Here is a 23,020-nt window from a genome sequence, read left to right as displayed (position 1 = left end):
TAACAAAGCCCTGGTGCAAGTTACTGCATTCACAAAAGAGAAGTGATCAAGCACCCTGCCAGCTAGTAAAACAAAACTGACTAGTGGCATACCAGATAATCAGCCAGTGAGCTCAGCCATCCTGAAATCTCATTTCAAAGAAGAGAGGAAGCCTTTTGTTTTTTTGCCACCAAGAAATCTAAATACCTCTGCCTACTGAAGGAATCGTGTTGGAGACCATATGTCCAACTATGAACAACCCTACATTTATTCACCCACTGTTTTCATTACAACAGGAAACTATGCCAGAGCTGTTCACTCTGAGGGTCCGGTTTCATGAGCAGCAGCCAAACAGAGCAAACATTTTGATTTTGCTGAAGAGAGAATCACTGCTCTCCTCCCCTTCTTCCAAAAGTGTTGAGCTGTTAAGTCTTACCATTTTACCTGCCTTTTCACAGGCAGCTGAGTCAATTTAACTGCTAAATACTTTCCAACTCTCCACCCCAGCAGCTACCTTTTCCATGAGCTGCTTCCACTCACTAGCCAGCAGAAAAGCATGCCAGGTTCTACTAGGTTCCTACTAGGTGAGCAGTGAAGAAAAGGAGGTAAAAGTAGCAGCAACCTGATAGATCACTTCAGTGTCACACGTGAATCCACAGATTGAATTCTTTTCCCATAGTAAACAAGGACAGCAAAGCAAAACTGATCAGGAATGAGTGTTTCAATGCTCTGCTCCCATTAATCCTACCTGGAAAATTACTCAGGTTATGATCATCACCTCCTCTGAAATAAACCCACACAGTTCCAGGCAGGCAAATGGAGTTATGAAAATGCTTTGAAGGGGTCTTATTTATAGAATTGATTTTAGAAAGTTATTCTCTTTTTTTACTGCTGTATTCAGCATCTCCAACCTAAATATATTTCACACCATGTTCTCAGAGTCAGTCCACAAGTTGTATACTACAACTGCTGGAAATATTGATATTTTAGAGGCATTTGTTTTATCTGCTCTTCAATCAATTCCTAACCAAACATGCCCGGAACTGGTGCAATAACCAAAATATAACTAATTTGTCACTTATTTGTAGTATTAATTAGTAGCTTTTACATTTAAAACAGGAGGGGAAAGAAGTACGAACTTAAACACAAAGACTCAAGAGCTTCATGTAAGATTCATCAGCCTCAGGTATGTGATATCCAGTTTCTTCAAGCACACAAACTCAAACAACTACAAACTTCAGTGATGTCTCTGCCTGAACAACTACACAATTCTAATAACTTTTGGTTTATCAATGAAATGACCTTGCAAACTTGCAGTCATTTAGAAAGAGCAAGCAAACACATGTAAACAAAGATGATCTCTGGAGATGCTCTGTATATGAAGCCCATGCCACAGATTTGTACCTTTGGTTTGTATTTTATGTGCATTTTGGTGAGACTAGACAATCCATGTCAGAGAAAGCCAAAAATTACTAGAGAGCAATTGCCTCTGGCCCAGGAAGTCCTTGACTCCTAAACTGTTGGTGGTTGGGAGGATACCAAATAACATGTTAAGAGAAAGATAACTGAATTTAAGAGAATCCCCTTAAATAGAAGTTAAATGCAGAAAGCTTATTATATCCTTGTAATTGATACACAGTAAGAACGTTAACTTTTACTTGATTTAAGTTAGCCTTAACTTAGTCTATTTTTTCACGCTTTCTTAGTACAGCTTTTCAGATTTTGCGCATCAGGTTCCTTTATCATTTCCATCACCATCACCCTCTGCCACCTTCAACTTCTTCGTCGCTCTTGGTGTCCTCAGTCATCACCTTCAAACCTATTCATCTTCAGAACTCAGACAAGCCACCTTCAGTTCCACCCATGGAATCCAAAATAGAGTATTTCTTAAGTTCTTTAGCTACAACTTCTGGATTTAACCAACTTCATGCCATCTTGTGTTGCACTGGGCTTCTTTATTTGCCACATAGAGGTCAGAAGTATGACCCCCTCCCAAAGTCCATTCTGTGTATTAAAACTTCCAACTTCTTATATTAGAACTTCAAACTTTTTAAAGGCTTGCTCACGACCACAAATACATGCACTTGGGACATCATTTCTCCTGGCACGACCCCAAGATCAGTGTTCTCTGCTTGTATTCCTCATTGTTTTTGTCAAATACCCTTTAAACCCACCTATGGCATACATTACTCACACGCTTGGTCTCCTATTCCAAACAAAAGTTAGCCAATCCTTTAGTCTGCAGACAGCCATCCTTGATTTTGACACTTACCAACTATCATAGTAGGCAGCTGTTTCTTTGGCATTGCATTATACTTCAAGATTACATGCAAGAGCAACTTCATACCATCTGCTGACACTGCCAACGTTAGTGATGCACAACTTTTTTCACTTCCCAAAGTTTTTATGATGATTGATTCTGCAAGCATTTCTTCAACACTGTAACCAGATGGCGTATCAAAGCCAAGTGGTGTATTATTAGCACTACGCAATTGGCTCACCACATAACTATGATTTATACGCAATCTAATCAAATACATTTGAAAAGCAATTTGTTTTTTAGTGAGGACATGAAATGTTGGCAAAATGACATTCCTTGCCAAAACCCATCATGACACATCATTCACAAGTACCAACCTGGAAGGGGTGTTGTGGACTATTTAGCAGTCATGATATTCCTTAAGCTTTTAGTGTAATTATTTCCCATATAACTGAGTTTCCATCTCTTCTACAATTTAAAATTCACAAAATTCTGTATTTTGTTCCACCAGTTTAAGAAAGCAGCCTCCTTTGGGCCCACCAAGTTTATATATAAAAGCTTAGATTTTAACTGTTTCCATTTTCACACAGCCGCCTCTATCACATTTTATTTCCTACCAATATCAGAGTTTTTATGCACACAGTACCTCCAGAAGGTTAAAACTTGCATTGTAAGCTCTCCTTATGCTTTTTCAAACACTTGTTAGGTTATATCTGGAATACAGGAACAAGTACCGTGGAGAGCCACCAAGATAGTCAAAATGGCTGAAGCACAACGAAGAAAGGTTCAGGGAACTGGACTTGTTCATCCTGGAGAAAAGAAGGCTTTGCAGGAGCTAGTAGCAGCCTTCTAATGTCTAAGAGGAGGTTACCAAGAAAACAAAGCTTGGCCCTTGTAGTGCACAGCAGCAGGAGAGACAACCTTAAACTGAGACAGGGCAAGGGGGTTTACAAGATCTAATCAAAGCCCTAAGTAACCTGGTCTGAATTTGACGCTGACCCTGCTTTAAAGCAGGTAGCTGGACTAGATCACTTCCAGTGCAAGAGACTGTCATTCCCTTTTGCATTTGCAACTGGTAGGTGAGGAGGCACAATTCACTTAAGTTGAGGGAAATTCTGAAAACTGACAATAACAATGAGGCTCTCTGAACTACAGCACACTGCACAGCCAAGGGAGGAAATCTGCAGGAATCACACAAGCTCAGGGTCATCTTTCCAACTTCACCCACACCAGCTGTAGTTGTGCTCCTGTGTTCAGGCACCATGCAGCCTCCCACCTTGCACAGCCACATCACTGTGCTCACCCAGAACAGAGGTGACCCAGAATTTATGAGGACTCATGACTTTTAACAACTTGAAAAAAAAACCTTCATCTTTCTCCCTTGGTAACAGGCTGATGCATCATACATGCTTCCCCTCTCCCAGGATACCAGGTTTTGGCTACTGTCAGAAACCAGATACTGGACTAGACTAATACTGGTCTGATATCGGTACATGCTTCTCAGTATTTTGAAATGAAAATGGTACAAAATAATCACTTTTGCACTAGTCTTACTATAAATACTATTTGAAGAAATTTCACATCACTTTAAATTCAACTGTCTTACTGAAAGTATACTACTGAACAAGCAAGCTAAGAATGACTGCTCAAAAATTTCTGCTTTTCTGGAAGAACTAATGATTTTTCATATCCTGTATTTTTAAGTGCCATGAACTCATTTAAAACTGTTACTTAAATAAAAATCATTACTGTAAGCTCAGCCCACATGCCTGCTCTTAATAGTATCCATGGTTGCAGTGATGCAAATTTGCCTACCTACATCAAACCAAATGTGCCCACATAAGGAGAAAAAAAATACTGTATTAATCAGTACTTTTTGCACTAGATTAGGGCAAAGTAAACCAATTAGACCTTAGAAGATGGGACAGAAAGTAGTTTAAGGACCTGTTCACCCATCATCACTAGATTTTAATTCTGAATTAAGTAAAACAGAATTATCAAAGATCACATTATGAAAGGTTTCTCAAATTCATTAGAAAATTCATCTCACTGACCAAATTCTTCTCTTCCCTTTTCAGAAATAAACAGGATGAATTGTATCAAATACTCCTCCGCTCAAGGTGGAGAAAGGGGAAGCATTTAACACTATTAATATCCTATCATACATTTCTTTAATGCTGATTTCAAAATTGCCTTATTTACATGCATTCATTTTCCTTTACGTTTGAGAAATAGGTTTATGCACAAAACTAAGAAATGTATTTTTCATTAGACTACAACTTTCAAGTCATCAGATGCACACATGTTCATAGGGAAGCAAACAGTTCTTTTACAAGCCCCACTTTAAATAAACAGCTTGAGTAGAGGCTACAAGGTACTACAGCAGCCTTTAGTTAAATGAGGCCAAAACTTCACATGGAACAGGCAGGAAGGATTAAGTGGTGATAACTCCAGCTGGAAATGCATGATCAGTCTAAGCCCACCTAAGACTATGCTGTGCAGAGAGGATGATCTCCTCCTCTCCTGTGCAGCATTTCTGTGAGCAGTCTTACTTGTTTAGCACTCAGAGCTAGGCTAATCATACTAAAAAACAGTACTCCCCCCCCCCCGAATACATTTTCTGTTGGCTTAACTTTCCATATAGGTTATCTTTCTGCTCTTAGACAAGTAGATATGGGAAAGTAAACAAATGCACAAAATAAAACTGAAGTTGAGCAGTTCAATTGTAAAAATGACAGCACTGCCCCTCCCTTTTTTAAAATGAGTACAGCAAAATTAAGGTACATATAGATATAATCAAAGTCAAGGAATTAATATCCGATCCTAATATCACTGTACAAGAGATTATTCTAAAAGAAACGAAGCAGAAATGCCACAAATTAATGTTATTAATAAAACATGATTTAAAAGGGTATGTTTCACTTCCAAAAAACCCGACAGTTCAGACACCAGGAAGACTCCTTTGCTGGTGAGAGACAAGGTAACTTCACCCATTCCAATCAGCCTATGCTTCCTTGTGTCAAACAGACCGATAAGCATCTTGACCTTTTCTTCTATAAAAGCTATCACTGAACCCACACAATATTCTCAAAGATGTTCAGTTTTATTATACTTCTTGAGAAGGACGTTTGTATGAACAACTTTTATGGTTTCAAATTACCCAGAAGAATGCTAGAAGTCAAAGTAGCTTATTAAAAAAAAAAAAAACAACCTGCAACTATTTGAACATTCGGGGAAAACTGAGCAATACAGAACAACAGTTTACCACTTGCAGGAAAATAAAAAGCTTCCAAAAAAGCAAACTCACCAAGTCAATATTTCACAAGCACACTACTAATACATTCTGTTTATGCACTACATTTTACCTTTAGCAGTTACAAGTGGACTGTATGAAAAACAATCATACATAAAACTTCATCCTAGCACAGAAGTAATGACACTAAGCTATCTGGGTGTCTTCATCTCAAAGCAGCAAAATATCAAAATAACAAAGCATCTTGAAATATATCCATCACTAACAGGACTTCCCAGATTCATCTTCTTCTCTGATGATTATTTTAAACATGTCCCGATAAAGGTTATGTAAAACATCATTTGGAATTCCTCATTCTGGAATAAAAAGCAAACTACTGTTTTAGCACATTTAAAGAGAGTGAATTTTTATAGAAAAGAGTCTTGCTGCTGAACGACAAAAAAATTCATTCTACTACACTTGAGGTTTTTCAGTATGTGCATATCAGCTCTTAGAAGAATTAACATCTTATGATTGTTCTTAGCAACAACTACAGAATTTATTTTGGCAATCCGTGCAGTTAAAGTTAAAAAAAAATCAACACTAGAAAACCGTCAAGACTTTTCATTACAGGTAGACAAAAACTGGAAGAAAGATTCAACAAGAACTTCCAAGACTGTAGGCATTAATCAAAAGCTTTATCATCTTACCTTTGTTGTTACAATGCATAAGCAATCCATCGTTTCAGCATAGCAGGTATCTTTCCAAACATTTAAAAGGTTTATTTTCAATCACAGCTAAACACCCATCTCAACAGAATGAGAAAGAGCACACTTATTTCATAGTCAAAACAGTAGAATGCATGCCAGGTTTCCCTTTGGATTCACTCAGAGGTAGAAACACCGTGGAGAAAAAGCAGCAGGCTAAAATACAAATGCTTTAAGTTTCATGAAAGATTCTTAACCTATTTTGATTATCTATGTCTGCAAAACTTAAATTTATCCTTGAAAATATCCTACAAAAGATGTCAAATCCTATTCCATACCAGTTAAGTACCTCCTCGTATTCTATTTCATATACTCCTCTTTCAGGATTACCTAACACATGAGCATCACAGGGAATCATTTGATGAAATGCAATACAAAATTATTTTACAGCAAAAAAATCTCAATGCAGCTTCTAAAATGAAGCGTTCATTCAAAAATAGTTTTGGTTGCAAGCAAGTATTTCTCCTCTAACGTCATTTCAGCATTTGCAGACTGCAAAATAACTGATTTCTTAGGCAGTAATGAATGGAATATTCCATGTAGAACAGGGAGAGAAGAAAGTGGCAAGGAGAGAGTAATGCATATTGCAAGAGAAACGCTATTTTGAGCCTCGAATTAACCTAGAATTTCATTTCCTTTTGTAAGGCTGTAAAGCAGTGACAAGGCAAAGTTTGTATGCACAGGCATTGTCTTCTCAGCCTAATTAGCACAGCTGGGAAAAGTCAAACACTTGGGCACAAAAAACCCCCTATGTACTACGAAACACTATATTGACAGTTTCATACATTGCTAAGAACCTTATTACATTAATTTCTCACAAGAGGCATTGAAAGCAACTAGTTAGCTCAGTTTCTGCTATCTTGTCCTATTAGGTCTCCCACTAACACCTTTGCTACAAACACAATGAAGTATATTGAAAAAATTCAATAAATAATTTCAAACTATTAAATCTCATCTGCATCATTTTGCTTTTAGCCCAAGATGTACAACTAGCCAAAGTGATTATATTTCACATCAGCAAACAACTCTCTAATATACTACCTATGTATCTAGAGCATTCTCACTATTCCCTTTAAGTTTTCTGCAACTTTACTACGCTTGATTCCTTGGCTCTGCCACATATACAGTAGAGGAGTGGGAGGCCAGAGAAGAAAAAGTTAAGAAATAAGGAAACTGTTCTTCCTAAAATTACACATATTATTTCACGGGCAGGTGGTTCCTTTACAGGACAAAGAGGAAGAGGAGGACATTACAAAATCCTTCTCCGATTTAAAAAAAGAAAAAAAAAAAACACCAAAACAAAAAACCCACCACACACAAAAACCCCAAAAACAAACCACACCCCAAAAAACCCAAACCATTAAAGAAAAGCATGATTGCATACTAGTAAAAACAACTCCACTCAGCTTGAATGGAATTTCAAGGTAAATCTTATACCATTCAGCCACCAAGACCAGGATTTTTACCTTGTGTGTCCAAGTCAAGCCAAAGATAGTTTTCATTTTTACACTGCCTATAAAGTCTGTGAAGAATTTCCATTATGAACACCTAGGTGAAGTTTTCACTGCTACAAAGCATCAATGGGAAAAATATTCATCTTCCAGATTGATAAGGCTCAACCCAGGCAGAAATCTAGAAGTTCTAACTTCAAAAAAGAAAAGCACTAGTTAAGTGGATGGAACTTTCCTCTTTGTCAGAAAAGGAAAAAAAAAAATTAGTCCCGTAGCTGAATGCACACGAGGTACCCCAGGTACAAATTATCCTTGAATTTCCAAGTCTTCTGTTGGGAAGACTGTAAAGTTCAGAGAAATTAACAAAGTGCAAGCATCCAAAAAGGTAAGGAAAACTGAGGAAATGTGATTTTAGGTGACTTGGCACGTGTCCAGCATCCTGCCCAGAAACATCTTCAATAGCTAGTCCAAGACATGCAGTCAGTCCACATGTACATTTCTTGCACAAACCTCACTTAAGGAGCCCCAACAGCACACACAAACTCTGCCTGTCTGTCATGCTATGCTCTGTCTATGAAGGGGAAAGATCAATGATACTTTCACATCACTCAAATTTCTCTTAGCCACCTTGGTTCAAGATTAAGCTTCTGCACACTAATCCTGGCTACAACCGGCTTACGTTCAGGGTCAATCACTTTCTTTTTTTCCCTTAATTTTTTTGTTCTCTCGTCTTCTTTGGGACTCCTTCAGAACTAAGCATCAACATCATGCCATTTTTTCCCCTCCCACTCACCTTTTAAGAAGATCTAAGGCCCATTAGTCTTGTCATAGAAAGCACATAACTTCTTTCAGGTTGCCAATGCCGACTATGAGATGTGGAAGAGAGACCTATCCAGAGAGGTGGGGAAAAGGTATTTCTTTGCTGAGGATTTGTGGATCAGACTGATCATCATGGACACTAAACACTTCAGAGCAGAGGGCACAGAGAGAAAGTAGTCTCATAACAAGTGTGCTTGAAAAGTAGTAACACATCCACTGCACAAATCAGAATAGCATGTACAACCAAGCTACATTAGAGCCCTTTACCAATCAGTGCATCGCTAGGATGGATTAAAAGCCCTTCTGGTAACTGTCTGCACAGGTCTCTCAAGACCCATCTTCAGCTAAGCACAAACAACAGACTATCTGCACAGAAAAAAAAAAAGACACCGATCACACATACTATACTGGTAGAGCAAAAAATTTTGTAGCAAACACCAATACACATTTTCATAAATGTAGTACACAGATGGATAAGCACTCGAAGAAGAGAGCACTGTACATAAAGTATTTCCTAGCCCAAAAAGCAGTTTCTGCAGACTTTTCATTGGAAATACTGCACATAGAAGAAAAATATTCAAAAAAGATTGACCAAGACCCAAACATTCATGAGGTTTAGGATGGTCATAAGAAACAATAATACAGCTTCTTGAAGACAAATTTTAAAACTCCTTGAATGAGCAAGCATGTGTTAAATTTTGGAGCTCAGAAGAAGCAGTTTTTTCAAAATGAGAACTAGGTAAGGAAACCACATCTAAAACATCTGGAATTAAACAATTTAATAAAATAACTTAGAACCTTCTTTCCTTTAAATTGTCTTGTGAGGAGCAACAGAAAGATATTAAAGGACGCATCAAAACTAGAATCAAAATCCTGAAGTACACGAAAAGCCCCATTTTCAATGCACTGAAGAGTAAGACATTTCCACATAGTACTATTAGCCATTAAAATCACTATTATTCTACTGAATTTGTGAGAAGCATTGTGATCTGTTCATGTCATTCATACTTGCTGAAAATAAACCTTTCTGTCCTGTCAGCTCCAAGTGACCTCAGTAACAACCAGCAACAACAATTCCATGCAGTTTGGACAGAAGGAAAAAGTGCCTTTCCATTCACCACTATTTGTGGCATTGCTATTAAAAAAACAAAGGATGATTCTCACATGAGAAACACAAAGGAGAGAAATGTTTTTTTCATGCCTTGAATTATCTGCCAATTATTTCAGATTATGTTTGGCAGTCACTTTTTTGGGCCTTCACAGGCTTATTCTTTTTCCAGTGTGAGAGACTATCTACAAAGTCACCAGATAACTAAATAAAGGAAAATTCATGCACAGGTAAACCATGCATAGAAATAAATCATGCAAATGAAAAGAATGCTTTGGAAAACACCGATTCTCCAGATAAATAACTTGATCTATCCACAGATTTAGAAGTGCATATGGGTATTTAAATGTTAATTTGCTCTCAGATTCTATGAGAAAACCTGCATAACACACAGCTGTCACAGGTGTAACCAGAGAAGCAGGCTCAGCTGGGCTTTGCAAGGGTACCTCAATTGCCTAACCTCAGCATATTTGAGGAGACATTTCAAAGACTCAGTAAAGATCAAGCACTATCATCACTGCAAGCATTTTCTCAGCTCCTTTAGCAAAGCGTTAAAATTGTAAGATGCTGTAACCTACTTCATCTTGCTACCTTTGAACCTGGCTGCAAGATGTAATTATTACAGGTTAAAAAAAAAAACATGATTAGATATGAAATTCACATCATTTTTTGTATGTTCTCTATTTACTTCTGAACTGAGAAAGGTAAGTTTTTAGAAATAGCAGATTTTTATTGCTTATATATGCATCCTGAACTGAGAAGGGGGTTTTTGTTTTGTTTGCTTTTGCATTCAGTTTGACCAGAAACCTGCCCATGGAAGACTTTTTTAGTTTTGATTCAAGACTTACATTCTTTTATTTGTACAAACAGCCTGGATTTCAAGAATTGAAGGCAAAATACATAGCAAGCCAGATATCATTTCCCCACTGTAAAGTTAACAGAGAAAGCAATGAGGCTCCTGAGTGACCCAAGACCACACACTGTTAGGTGCTCAAATAAAACAAGCGCACCATGTCTGCAGAAGGGGAGTTGATATAAATAATGGGCAATATACACATACAGATACAAGCGTAAAGGACCGGTATTACAACAGGGAGTACAACAATGAGACATAGCATATCAACAAGCTAGCCACTACTGAATCATTATAAATGTCAAGGCAAAGAAGGTATTTGAAGACAGCGCAATAGGTCTGGGATTTTCCCAGGAACAGCTTGTTATTATGACAGATACAATTGACTGTATTTGTGAAGGCCAGGTGAGGATACTGCAATTAACAAAATTCAGAAACAGAAAAAGAAAACTAGAGTATCCTGCCGCTTTAATAATGCACTCTACACAGGCAGATATCTCTTTCGAAGATTTCCTCTAAGATCTCGGTTAACGGCTTGATGCATCATTCCATCTTGAATACAAAATGCTACTGATTAAACACAGATTTTTTCATTCCACTAGAAACCATACATCCGAAGTTCTTTCCTCTAAACTATGTCAGCTCATCTTATTAAGAAGTTACACAAAACTACCAAAATCTTAAAGATTAAAAAGACATTACCACTTGCTTTGTGCACAAAACCAATTCCCATATTGTAGGTGAAAATTAGGTTAGCTTAACTCTACCCGTTTTCAAAATATGCATGTTGACTGTTATTTGTCTTTTTACAGATATTGAGCAAACCAAACATGAGCCTGCAGTATGCCTTAATAGCAAAGGAAGCTAACAGGAGCTGCATTAGCAGAAACAGTCAGTAGTATCAAGCAAAACTATTACTCCCCTTCGCTTGGCACTTCTAGTAAGGCATCTGGAATACTGCATTCAGTTTTGGGCCTCCCAGTACAACAAGGATGTTGATAACCTGGAGCAAGTTCTGCAGAGGGCCATCAAGATGGTGAGGGGGCTGGAAGACTCCTTAAAGAGAGGATGAGGGCACAGGGCTTGTTTTAGCTTTGAGAAAAAAGTTCAATAGGACCTAAAAGCAGCCTTCCAGTACCTACAATGAGGTTACCCAGAAGACAGAGCCAAGTGCATGTTGCACGATGGAAAGACATGAGAAACCACAAATAAATCGAAACAGAGATTTCAATCAGAAATAAGGAAAAGCTTTTTCACCATGAGGATAGTCAAGCATTGGAACAGATCGACCAGAAAGGTTTTGCAGTTCCCATCCTTGGAGGTTTTCAGGGTTCAGCAGGTTGAAACCCTTTGCAATCTGGTCAACCTCACAGGTGAGCCTGAACAATTTTATGATTCCAAGATGTTTAAAGAGTTTCATTTCCACCCTGCCTTGGCATCAAATTTAGCTGACATGTCTATAATTTCAGCTATTTACCTTACTTCCTCTTTTGCTTTCTTTTTATTAAAGAAATTGGCAAAAGGCCTTAGAAGACAGTGAGCCAGGCAGTCTCTCTACATGCCAGACACCAAACACATGGGCACATGCAGATATATGGGGAAATCACAGATCAGACCAAAGCTCTTCAGCCACCATTACTGACTAAATAGAGATCTGTTAGCCCAAACTAAGAATAAGACACTCCAAATTGAGTTCCACCTCCTAAGACAAAACATTTCTTTTGCGAGAGCGTTCAGTGGGGGTTTTTTCAACACCTAAAATGAATTTATTTTTGCTACTTTTAAGTCTGAGAAGTTAAAAAGCATTTGCTGTTTAGCTTGAATTAAAATGATCACAATATTAAAGCATACCCTACAGATTTAAGAAAGAAAAAAAAAAAAAAAAGAGAATGTCACTACTATTTCCTTAGCAATACACTACTCAATTAGGTCAAAGGAGATTTCTACCAGTGATTGAAATTTCACCACGTATTTCTTAAACACAAACTGTCCCACCTACAGATGGCACTACAGATCACAGCAAACAGCTTAAGAGACTGCTCCCTCCTGTACACATACTTCTCTCACACGATTACTAGCATTAAGAGATCTTGCTTTAGATTTGTTAGCTGCTTTGCCAATGCACACCTAAAACTCAGTATTTAATGCACATAAGAAAAAGGTATGTACCTTTCATCCTTTTCAAATTGAATCCGTATTCTTTTTTTTTGCCAGTCCCTAGTACTGAAAGGATTAACATTCCTTTCGTGCCTATCATCATCTCGAACTTTTTTTTTTTTTTTTTGCCTCATCATCTTTTTGTACTGGAGATTAAAACAAAACTGTCAACTACGGTTCCAGGAAATAAAAAGCATGGAAAAGAAAACAGGTTGCTGTGAACTGGAAAACTGCAATCTGTAGCTCTAACTTTCTCTAATACAATACCTATGGGGATTACAGACTCCAGTCTTTTGATCCAGAAGTAGGAAGGCAAAAGCAGAACTAGGCTACGTCCCATTAGAAGTCCTCAGGCAACCTAAGCTTGTATACCACTATTCTATGTATATACACAAGAACACATTGCTAAAAAGTCATTCCCAAAGTCAGCTGTGTAGAAAGTTCTTGTAATACAATCCTCAATCACTTTAGGGGAGCATTACATTCCCACTCTCAAGCAACTCTCGCATATACCATCAAAGTGTCAGCTGGAAGAATACTCATTTGGCGCAGAGTAACTACAGCAAAAATATATTGTTAAGGTAAAAGAAACAGGGTTGAAAGGTATTACTTCCAAGGCTACGAATTTGCAAGCAAGAAAAAAAAACTGTCCCATTCTTATCACCTACAGTCCTACGAGCCTGGCAAGCAATAGAGCTAAAATAACCTCAAAGTGCATCTGGTACGCCGACCTGGTTATATCTGGTTAATGAACTAATATTGAACTGGGCAGCAGCGTTGCAAGTCTAAAAAGTGACAGTTTCTGTTATAAAAAAAAAAGCTGGCTATGAACAAAGTCAGATATACTAAACTCAAGTTCTCTCCAATCTCTAGTAAGTTTCAGCGAGCAAAGCAAATCATTAAACACACACTGTACCGGAATCATTATGCCCTCCAGTTGATTAAACTCAAATATAAAAAAAAAAAACTAAGTAACTAAAAAAAGCATATTATTGAAACCAAAATGCATTAAGTTTCGCAGGATAAAAACATTAATCTTCATGTACTACATATAGCAAGTATGTGGAATATGAACTGTCAATACATAAGAATTTCTCCTCATAATTTTCATTAAATTTTAAAATATTGAGGGAAAGGTATTGCCTTACAGGTATATGAATTAAAAGAAGTCACTGAAGAAAGAATTAAGGCTGATATGTACAAGATTATGTTTACTGTAACAATTTCCATATATATTTGAAAGCTAAACTAAGACATTCAGATATACTAGAAAAAGCAAATGAAATCAACACTTAACTACCACTCTTCAAAACTGTCCACCTTTACAACTATAATGTGGAAGCAGTATTCTAACTAATAAAATACAAGGTAACATTTACTGTAGGTGACAGAGACTGTGAGAAAAGCTTGGTTTCGGTTTCACATAAACTAGCATCAACACCAATATATGCAACTATGCTTTTAAATACTGGCAGTAAATGTAAAATCTGACCTTCATATACGGAAGGTCAAACAACTGCCTTTTGCATGATACTCGAGATGAAAAATCTGAAGGAAGACAGGTGGCTTTGTCATAAATGTTCAAATCTGGGCCACTTAGAAAAGTAACAAAGTAATCCACGCTGTATCAGGTTCTGTGAGGTACCGCTATATACCATGACCACCAGACTGTACTGGAGAAGCAGTTGCATTATCTAACAAACAGTTCAGCTGAGAACATACGCTTATGGCTATGGTGAGACTTCCCAAGTTAGGTCATTCATTCTTCCTTTCAACGTGTCTGTGATCTTGCCACGATAACGTGCCTGTTGTCCGTGGTGCAGTGTCACGGACAACGAGTCCTTGTATTACTGGCAGTCTACTAATACATGAGAATAAAAACTAAAGATGCAACTTCATAATTGAATTACACCTTCACATGCATCTTCATGTAAAATTTAGAAAGATACAGCGACAACACTATCCTTTAGCTGATAAGTTAGTCTTTCTTATTATGGACTTCTTGGTAGGAAAATAAGCGAACTTCTACAGGATAAACTTTCCAGTTTCTGGAGGAGGTCAGGGGGAAATAATCACAAAGCCTGAATTTAACAGTATGCACTATCCTGCACTTCAGATTTCAGCAGGTTTCCCCTATAGGGGAAGCACAAAACGTATGCTACAGTTGGAACATCGTAACACAAATCTCCTAGCAGCAGGTATTTGCTTCACAATCCCAGCTGCTGGAATTAGGAGCATGTTTAACAACAACAAAATGATTTGGTAGGGACGTAAATCCTCAAGTCCATTACACTGTTCCAAGGTGTATAAGAGGGGGAAAAAAACCCCAACCAAACAAAACCAAACAATTTAAGCCATTTAAGACAGTTATGCTGTCTGTAAAGACCTTCAATAAGGGAGACTGCCCGTATACAGCTATTCTGGTGCTTAGGAAAACATTTAAAATGTTTTTGCTAAGCCTATTACTATAGTGTAAGTCTAATACATCTTGTACAGGCACAAAATATAATCTTCCTTTTTTTCTACATTTGCCTACAAACACAAGAAAATTCTGTTTCCCAGTTAAGTGTTCAATTCTTTTAAGCAGCACCAAATCTTTCCATCGGTCTTTATTTCTTTTCAAGCTGTAGATCTTCATTGTCAATCTCTTCTAAGCACTTAAATTCTTCTACACCTTTTTTGCACCATAGTACCTTAAATCTGACAGTATCTCCAGCAAAGCCTTATGCAGACCAAGTAGAACAGAACAGTTTTACACCACAGTCTTATGTCAATAAGGTGTTTCTTTTCGCGTATTAACGTGACATGGTTGACTCACCTTGAGATGCAAAAATGACCCACATCTTTTCTGAGAAACCGCTTCTTAACTATTCAACTTCTATGGGTGCTACTGAAGTACAACCACAGTGCAGGACACTGGACTTGGTCCTGCTGAACTAGAGCCTGCCCATTAATTACTTCAACTGCTCAAGGCTTCATTCTAGTCTTAGCTTCTGAAGCAGCAACACACCATTCCCCTGCCATGGTTTAATTTATAATTTAATCAGGATATTTTCACTAATAACTCAAACTAGGATGCATTTTTTAGAAACTTTAACTGATATATTATCTTAAAAGATAGCCTGTTAAACCATGCCAAAAGTTTTACTTAGGTCAGATTTTATCACATTTACTGTTTCTTCCTACCACAAGTATCGTTAGCATGTTAGAAAGAAACTAGGTTTGACAAAACTGTTATCAACAATTATCATGGCTGTTATTTGGCTCCTTTCCTGCTTTGAAGGAGCTACAAAGACTGTAGAATCATTCCTTGTACCTGTTAAACCTGGATCCTCCTTTCCTGCCTTGCTCCTATATACACTCCATTTAAAAGATAGTGTTTGCCCATCTGCAATTTTCCAGGACTTCATCCATCCTCCCTGACTAAGGGCAACAGTAGCGACTCTTAAATTGCCTCATTAAGTTCTTTGCACATGCAAACATGAAATGCATTAGAACCAGCTTATTTCAAAACACCTCAGCAGAAAAAAATAAAACTTGGCCTCTCCTTGCCTACAGTCCACTTTGCTCCTGCTTCTAAGATACTCCATTTCCACCATACCTTCAGAAAGAGAAGGTCTATGGCTCTAAGCCTAAGATTTAGATGATGGCATACAAGTAAATAGCACAATGGTGCATTCCATACTATTTCTCATATACTCTAGCATTAGTCCATTTTCTCCAAAGATGACAATTCTTAGAGAAAATTTTCATTAAGATGACTATGATGACAGTGGCCTTCTCTATGCAATTTCAGGTAACTAAGATTCCAGAGAGACATATAATTTAAGTTTTCCAGTGTATAATCAAGGTTCACAAAAGTCAAAGGAAAATAATCCATTCCTACACTGCAAGTTCAGCTAGACTTTTAATCCCTCAGTGTTCAATTACTTACAAACCTGAAAAATATGATAGGCCTAGGCTGCTCAGTTTTTTCATGTGAAGGTATTTTAATCACTGTTCTTGGCAATGTATAACTCTTGTCCCTGGCTAGGCTAAAAAGCTGATCTTTATCTACTAGCCGTTTTCTACTTTCTGAGAGAACACAACACAACCCTTTGGATTTCCTCTATAGCTTCCTTTAAGGCATTTCTGACACATTTCATACTAGCTTCAATATGACAAATTTCAGAAAAGCTACAATAAGCACAAGCACTTTTTTTTTTTAACTGCACAAACTCACTAGCACATCACATGATTGTTATGTTCTGCAGCTAAGTGGACTTTCATACACAATCCAAACAGCCTCTGATAGAGTTCACTCAGTAAGCCATCCCAACCACTTTATCTTGCTGGGCAGTACAAGCTCCTGAGCTTCCCTACAGGCCGCAGCACTACTCCTTTGGCTGGTCTCCCCCAGTGTTCTTCCTGAGCACTATGACCGCGTCATGAAAATGGGTCATCACAGCACACTGCCCTCAGTTATTACTGAGAAGCTGACACACCTTTTCCAATGCTGTCAGTATTGAGGGCACACTTGAAAGGAAGTTCACCTCTCTGGGGACAAATAATAGTTCTGATGCAAAAAAATTCAAGCAACATTATAACTTTAACTTGGGCAGGGAGATCTTGATTTAGTGAAAATATACATCAGTGTGCATTTCCCTGCTCAGTTTTCTCACCACTCACTAGTGATAACTTCATGTAGTTGTCAAAAAAAAGTCCTTCCAAAACATAGCTGTATAAGTAGCAGAGAATTTCTTATGAACAGACTGAAAAGTTTACTATCAGAAAGACATAGCTTCAGATTTCCCAAATTATTAATGAAGCAATGACTGAAGAGTCGTCAGTATGCATGAGTATAAGCATACTAAGCCTGTCAGCGAGGTTCCAAATTCAGAACATAAATCCAATTTAATGGTCACTTAATGGTACATTTGACAAATAAGTTTATAAATTTTTGACTAAGCAAAATGCACACATCTGTTACTAAACATTTCAATAATTAAATCCCCTGTGACTATTGATCTTAATAATTTAAGTTTTCTATGGAAATAAATATTTTATAAAATGAAGGAAATGTAGAGAACAATGCTGAGCTAATAGTCTCCACAAGAAAAAAAAAACAGAGATTTCTATATCTTACCTCTACACTTGGGCTAAGGCTGCTTGGCAGTGTTTCTGATGTCACTGTTGTGCTCGGAAGGCTGGAGAAGTCCCAGGTGTTCACAGGCTGTATTGGTTCAGATGGCTGAGAGTGATCAATACATTTTGGATTGTCCAATAAGGTCACTTCATAAAATTCTTGAATATCTAAAGACATGAAAAAAATGAGAAGTTAGGCTTTATAGTTACTATAACATTCTGATTTTAACATCTTCCTCCTGCAAAACAAATCAGATACCTACTATTTTATCTACCTATTACAGATGAAGCTGTATCACCAAGATCATGTGAGCCTCCCCACAGAACACACAACTCGCTCTCTACACCCCGTATCTCAGAGCCTATGTGTCCCCGCTTACTTTGGGCTTCTACCAATGACCCCAGTAGCACGATCTGCAGCGCTAACAGCAGAAGCATATGGAATAACTGCAGTGCAATAGTAGAAGGGATGGATGTCTATGCTTCAAGTTATGGTATACATAATTACAGCTAATGTAGCCTTCGCTTATCTGAAATCTACTGTTCAAGGGCAATATTAGAAGGTCTTTTTTGTGGTATATGTTTTAATTAAATGACCACAGAAATAGAAGTATACTGATGAAATCAGTAAGAGAGAAGTTGCAAGAAGTTAGGAAAAAGGAGCTTTTTCAGGATGGGTCATCATCTGCTTTTTCAGTCTAAGTAACAGAAATAGGATGAAACCTTAACAGTATGAATTACGAATCATACTTATGAACTAATACACAGCTTTTCCTGTAAACCTGAAGACTCAACTGGAAAATTCTGGGGAACAAGAATCTGGCTGCATTTGGTTTTTTTATTGACATCCTATCAACTACGTGAAGCATCAATAAAAATAACACAGTCTAAAGAAGCATCAAAGGTGTTTCTATGGAAGTATAAGCACATTAAACTTGCTACCACAACTGTAATCACATCCATCAACGCTCACATTAAAAAAAAAAATCTGAAAAGGTATAGGCTAAGGGAAGGGCAGACAAATGAAGAAGTTGTCTTGTAAAGCTTTTAGTCTCTTCTTCAACGTAAAAATCTGCTAACAGGAGTTGTAAACACGTTTTTAATTACACCAACTTCATAGAAGACACACATACAGACACAGTTAGTCCAAGCAGTAAATAGGACCAAGCCATGAATAAGGAGGACTCTGATCTGCAGAATCTTACAGCTTTTCAGCAGCTGCCCAGAGTCAGTAACAAAGGCACAATAACTAATTGCTTTATAGAGCTGCACCACAAAAGGGAAACCACGCAAATGAGGGAAGTCTTACTGTTGCTGGTGTTTCGGTCTTAGATTTTTTTTTTTTTTTTTTAATATATATAGACATTGCACTCCTGCTCTCTACCAATTCAGAAAACTGCAATTCTCAAATTCCATTTGTATCTTTTCTCTGAGCAAGAGTCAAATTCCTGTCAACTGCTTACATTAATTTTTAAAGTTATACTTGCTCTTAGCACTGCTGATTGGAAGAAATAGCAGTGAGGGTTGTAGATGATGTTAAGTGACCTAGATATACAGGAGCAAAGCAGTCTAAGAGATACAAATTGCCTTTAAATCTATCTTTCACATTAGCTCCCTCAGTTGCAAATTCGCCTTGTAGCTGCATTAATACATCAATCTAGCACACCAAGTAAAGATATTCCCCCACCCCGATAGAGAGTACTTTGTATATTAAAATAGGCAGTGGTTTAAGTTGATTCTATAGCTGCAATCCACAGCAACCAAGCCAGGAAGATTACTGCATTATTTATGGGAAGGGGTTATTTGTGCAACTGTTTTGCAACAGAAATCTAGAGCACCAATTCTCAATTCTGCTACTATTCTTTTAAGTCCCTGCCAGTGGAGGTAGCCATTTATTCATACTGCAGAATGACTTGTTTCAAAAAGCACAGTATTGTCCCATACATCATCTCCACTTCTCTATGAAGGACACCACAACAGACTTACTATTGAAAGATGTCAGAAATAAATACACCACTTAATACAGGAATTAGTTTCTGCCTATCCTGAATGCACTCCAAATCCGCAAAAAAGTTTCTAGGAATTTGGTGCCTATATGATAATATCTACCTTTAAAAAAAAAAACAAACCGAAACCCACATTTATTTACATTTTTACTGTTCAGAATGCAAACATTAAGTACTTACAAGTATGGGCAAGCAGTCTACGCATGCTGAATGCTTTAGGTACACAAGGAATGAGTGCTGGACATTTACTTTTTTTAAAGCAAGAAACTCAGGCCATACTAAATCCAACCTAAAAAGATTTCTTCTTCTGGTCTACTGCTATGTATCAGCTCACAAAAATATTTCATCACATGAACACACTTAAATATCTACTGAAGTCATATCAATCTGTGGATGCATTATTAGCATATGAAAAATTCTAACATTTTCCTAATTCTTACTAATAGAAGGTAGTAAAATACAGATTTTTTTTTTTTTGTTACATTTATGGTTAGATTCCCTCTTCAAGCTAGATGTGCTTTTTCCATGTCCCAGCCCCTTCCTCCCATATTAATTCCAAGACAGATTATACCTCAAACTAAGTTTCAGAAAAATAATTCAAATCAGATATCACACAACAGTGAAATAAAACGCAGATTGGGAACATTTCTAACTAGAGGGGGGACACTGAAAGAACAGCTGACTGACAAAAAATAGGAGAACAAAGTTTCAGGACAGCCAAAGTGACAAAAAGCGGTGAATGGTAGGCAACACAGAAAATCATCCTGGAATTATGTCAGCTTACAAGTAAAACCACATTAAGTAGCCAAATCAGCAATACGTTTGATGGCAACAAGAATAAAAGCCTATACAAAGCAAATGCAGACCACCAGTTCTGAAAAGGAGGACTCTTCAGATGTGAAAAAGAAAATTATTTTTCTTATTAGTAATGCGAAAAGCTAAGCAGTGGTGACAAACACAATATTTTTTTCAGTATTCATTACAGTAGAAGTTGACCAACTATAAGCTGTTTGCTGGTGTATTATTTTTTCCCCTTCTCGTATTCTCCACTCATCTTAGTTTTGTTCTTTGAACAGGCGCATTCACCAGTAATGTGATACACTAGAAGCTAAAACTGCTCACTCTTAAAGCAAACAAGAAAGAGTTATCTACCAAATATAAACTGAAACCCAAATCGACCTCACAAGAGAGTTCCAGGTTCACCGAAAACCGCAACACTAATTAAAACAACAGCAGAACTGCAGAAGCAAACAAATTCTTACAACATCTCCTAAATTAAGTATATTTGATGGCACTTCAAGAGCCTACATCAATTCTGTCCAGAGGATCTGCCTCCGAGGACAAGGATTCCAACCAGCAACATGACACCACTCCTTCAGATAGATTTCTTCCCTGCTCCTTAGAAATCAGACATAAGGCCTCTGCTTGCCATTTGTGCTGGTATGTGCAGTGTCTGATACTTTTTTTTTTGCTATATGTTCAACAGAGAGTACACTTGTCATCAGGATAACTTAAGATCAGCGTACGTTCTAAAAACCCCATTGTCAAGCCAAGCTCTCCACACATACCTTTCCTGCAGAAAGGAATATGCAATTTTAGTATAGTCAGCTAGTAAAATAAAGCTGAGCAGAATTATTCTCTGCATTCCCTTATGCATGAACCTTTTTATAACTAACTTTGCAAATCAAAGATGGGATACCTATAATTGCATTTTCTTAAGAGAACAGTGTAATCCCATAAACAAGGTGTTGACATTGCTTGTAACAGGCCACCGGCCTCACATTAAGCTAATAACCAGGCCTCTGAACTTGTCTTCGCCTGCCTGGAGCTATGTTTTATCTTGTCCAACTCTAACAGCAATCATCTAAAAGCCAGGTGACTTATCTAATTTGTATAGCTTTTACTTAGCTTCGGACAATTGTGTGATGTAACACCTATTTTTATAAAGATTTATATTTAAAATACATGCAGCTTATACAGAAATAATATTTAAATACATAATTTTGCATGTAAATACATTTTTACATATTCCAAGTATTATATATAAATATATGTAAAACCAGTAGGTGTTACATCACACTATTGTCCAAAGCTAAGTAAAAGCTATACATTCAGTACATGCACACACACAGATTGTATGTACAAATAAGAGTGCGTGTGTGTGTGTATTTCTGTAACGAATAGATATCAGTAACAAGTCACTATTCTGTGCAGAATTAATTACCTATGACCCCAGAATATAAAGCAGCATAGAGGAGCACAAGCATAGAATGACAGCGGAGGCCTTGAAAATAAAGGCACAGGATGATATCAGAGGCCTCAAGGCTATAAACAACTTTCCAACTGCTAATTACTGGTCAAAGGAAACCAACCTTGAGAACTGGGCAAAAACAGTTTGGGGGACAACAAAAAGAACAAGCATCCAGTCTATGTAAAACACACTGTACATACAAGGAATTCAAATGTAACATGGAACTGCAAAGTAATGAAGAACGAAGCAGAGAGTAGGTAGCAAACAGAAATAACCTCAAGAAAACACAACAGTGCAGAGGAGGAAACCATCAACATGCGAAGGATTCCCTGTACCACTCAGACTCCCATACCCCATTCTTCCCTGCCTATGCTTTAGTATGTTTTGGCTTTCTAACAAGTATTAAGCAACGCACTGTAATTTTTTACATGTTGTTGTTCTTTAGGTTTCTGATATTGGACCTTTAATGTTATGGTATAGAGGGAATCACTAAAATTTCATTGGCATTTACTACTTATTAAAATTATTTTTTAAAAAAAATTAAAAGCAGTCCTTTGATGATCACAGTAACCTACTGTTTTTAGGCTTTGCATTTTTACACTTTAAGCATCTTGACCATTTGTGGGTTATAGGTGGGTTATCTAGTTGCTTTTTACAGCTAGACATGTTCAACTCCTTGCAAGCCTGTCCACTTACGCTTTCCAAACCATTCATATTTTCCTCTTTGCTTACTAATCACTCCTTCACCATATCTTCACCTTTTCTCTTTCCAATTTTCCTTCAGAAACCCACAGGGTCTTCTCCTCTATGTTCAGAACTAAGGTAGGAAAAACTTTAAAAAAAAAATTAAAGTTTTAATCACACAGCCAAAACTGGCATAACAATCTTATCCTGTCCAAACTCTTTTCCATTTAATACCACTTTGTGCACATTTAGTCATCAACCTAAGCCTAAAAAAAAAAACCAAAACAACAACAAAAAAAAAACCCATACACACCCCACCACCACCAAAC

At 37.3% G+C, this 23,020-nt stretch overlaps 1 protein-coding gene across 6 annotated transcripts in view; it reads right to left on the bottom strand.

Annotated features, from left to right (window-relative positions):
* Nucleotides 1-23,020, bottom strand: part of DLG1 (discs large MAGUK scaffold protein 1) — a 164,931-nt gene that overhangs the window by 134,259 nt on the left and 7,652 nt on the right. For all 6 annotated transcript variants that reach the window (XM_082319630.1, XM_082319632.1, XM_082319631.1 and 3 more), the window contains exon 3: nt 17,752-17,918. In XM_082319630.1, the coding sequence (XP_082175756.1) occupies nt 17,752-17,918 (167 nt within the window). The remainder of the gene's footprint in view (nt 1-17,751; nt 17,919-23,020) is intronic.

This window comes from Platalea leucorodia (assembly GCF_965183815.1).
Source record: "Platalea leucorodia genome assembly, chromosome: 8".
NCBI classification, from domain to species: domain Eukaryota; kingdom Metazoa; phylum Chordata; class Aves; order Pelecaniformes; family Threskiornithidae; genus Platalea; species Platalea leucorodia.
Note: the sequence above shows the minus strand (reverse complement) of the source record. Positions and strands in the feature narration are given on the sequence as shown.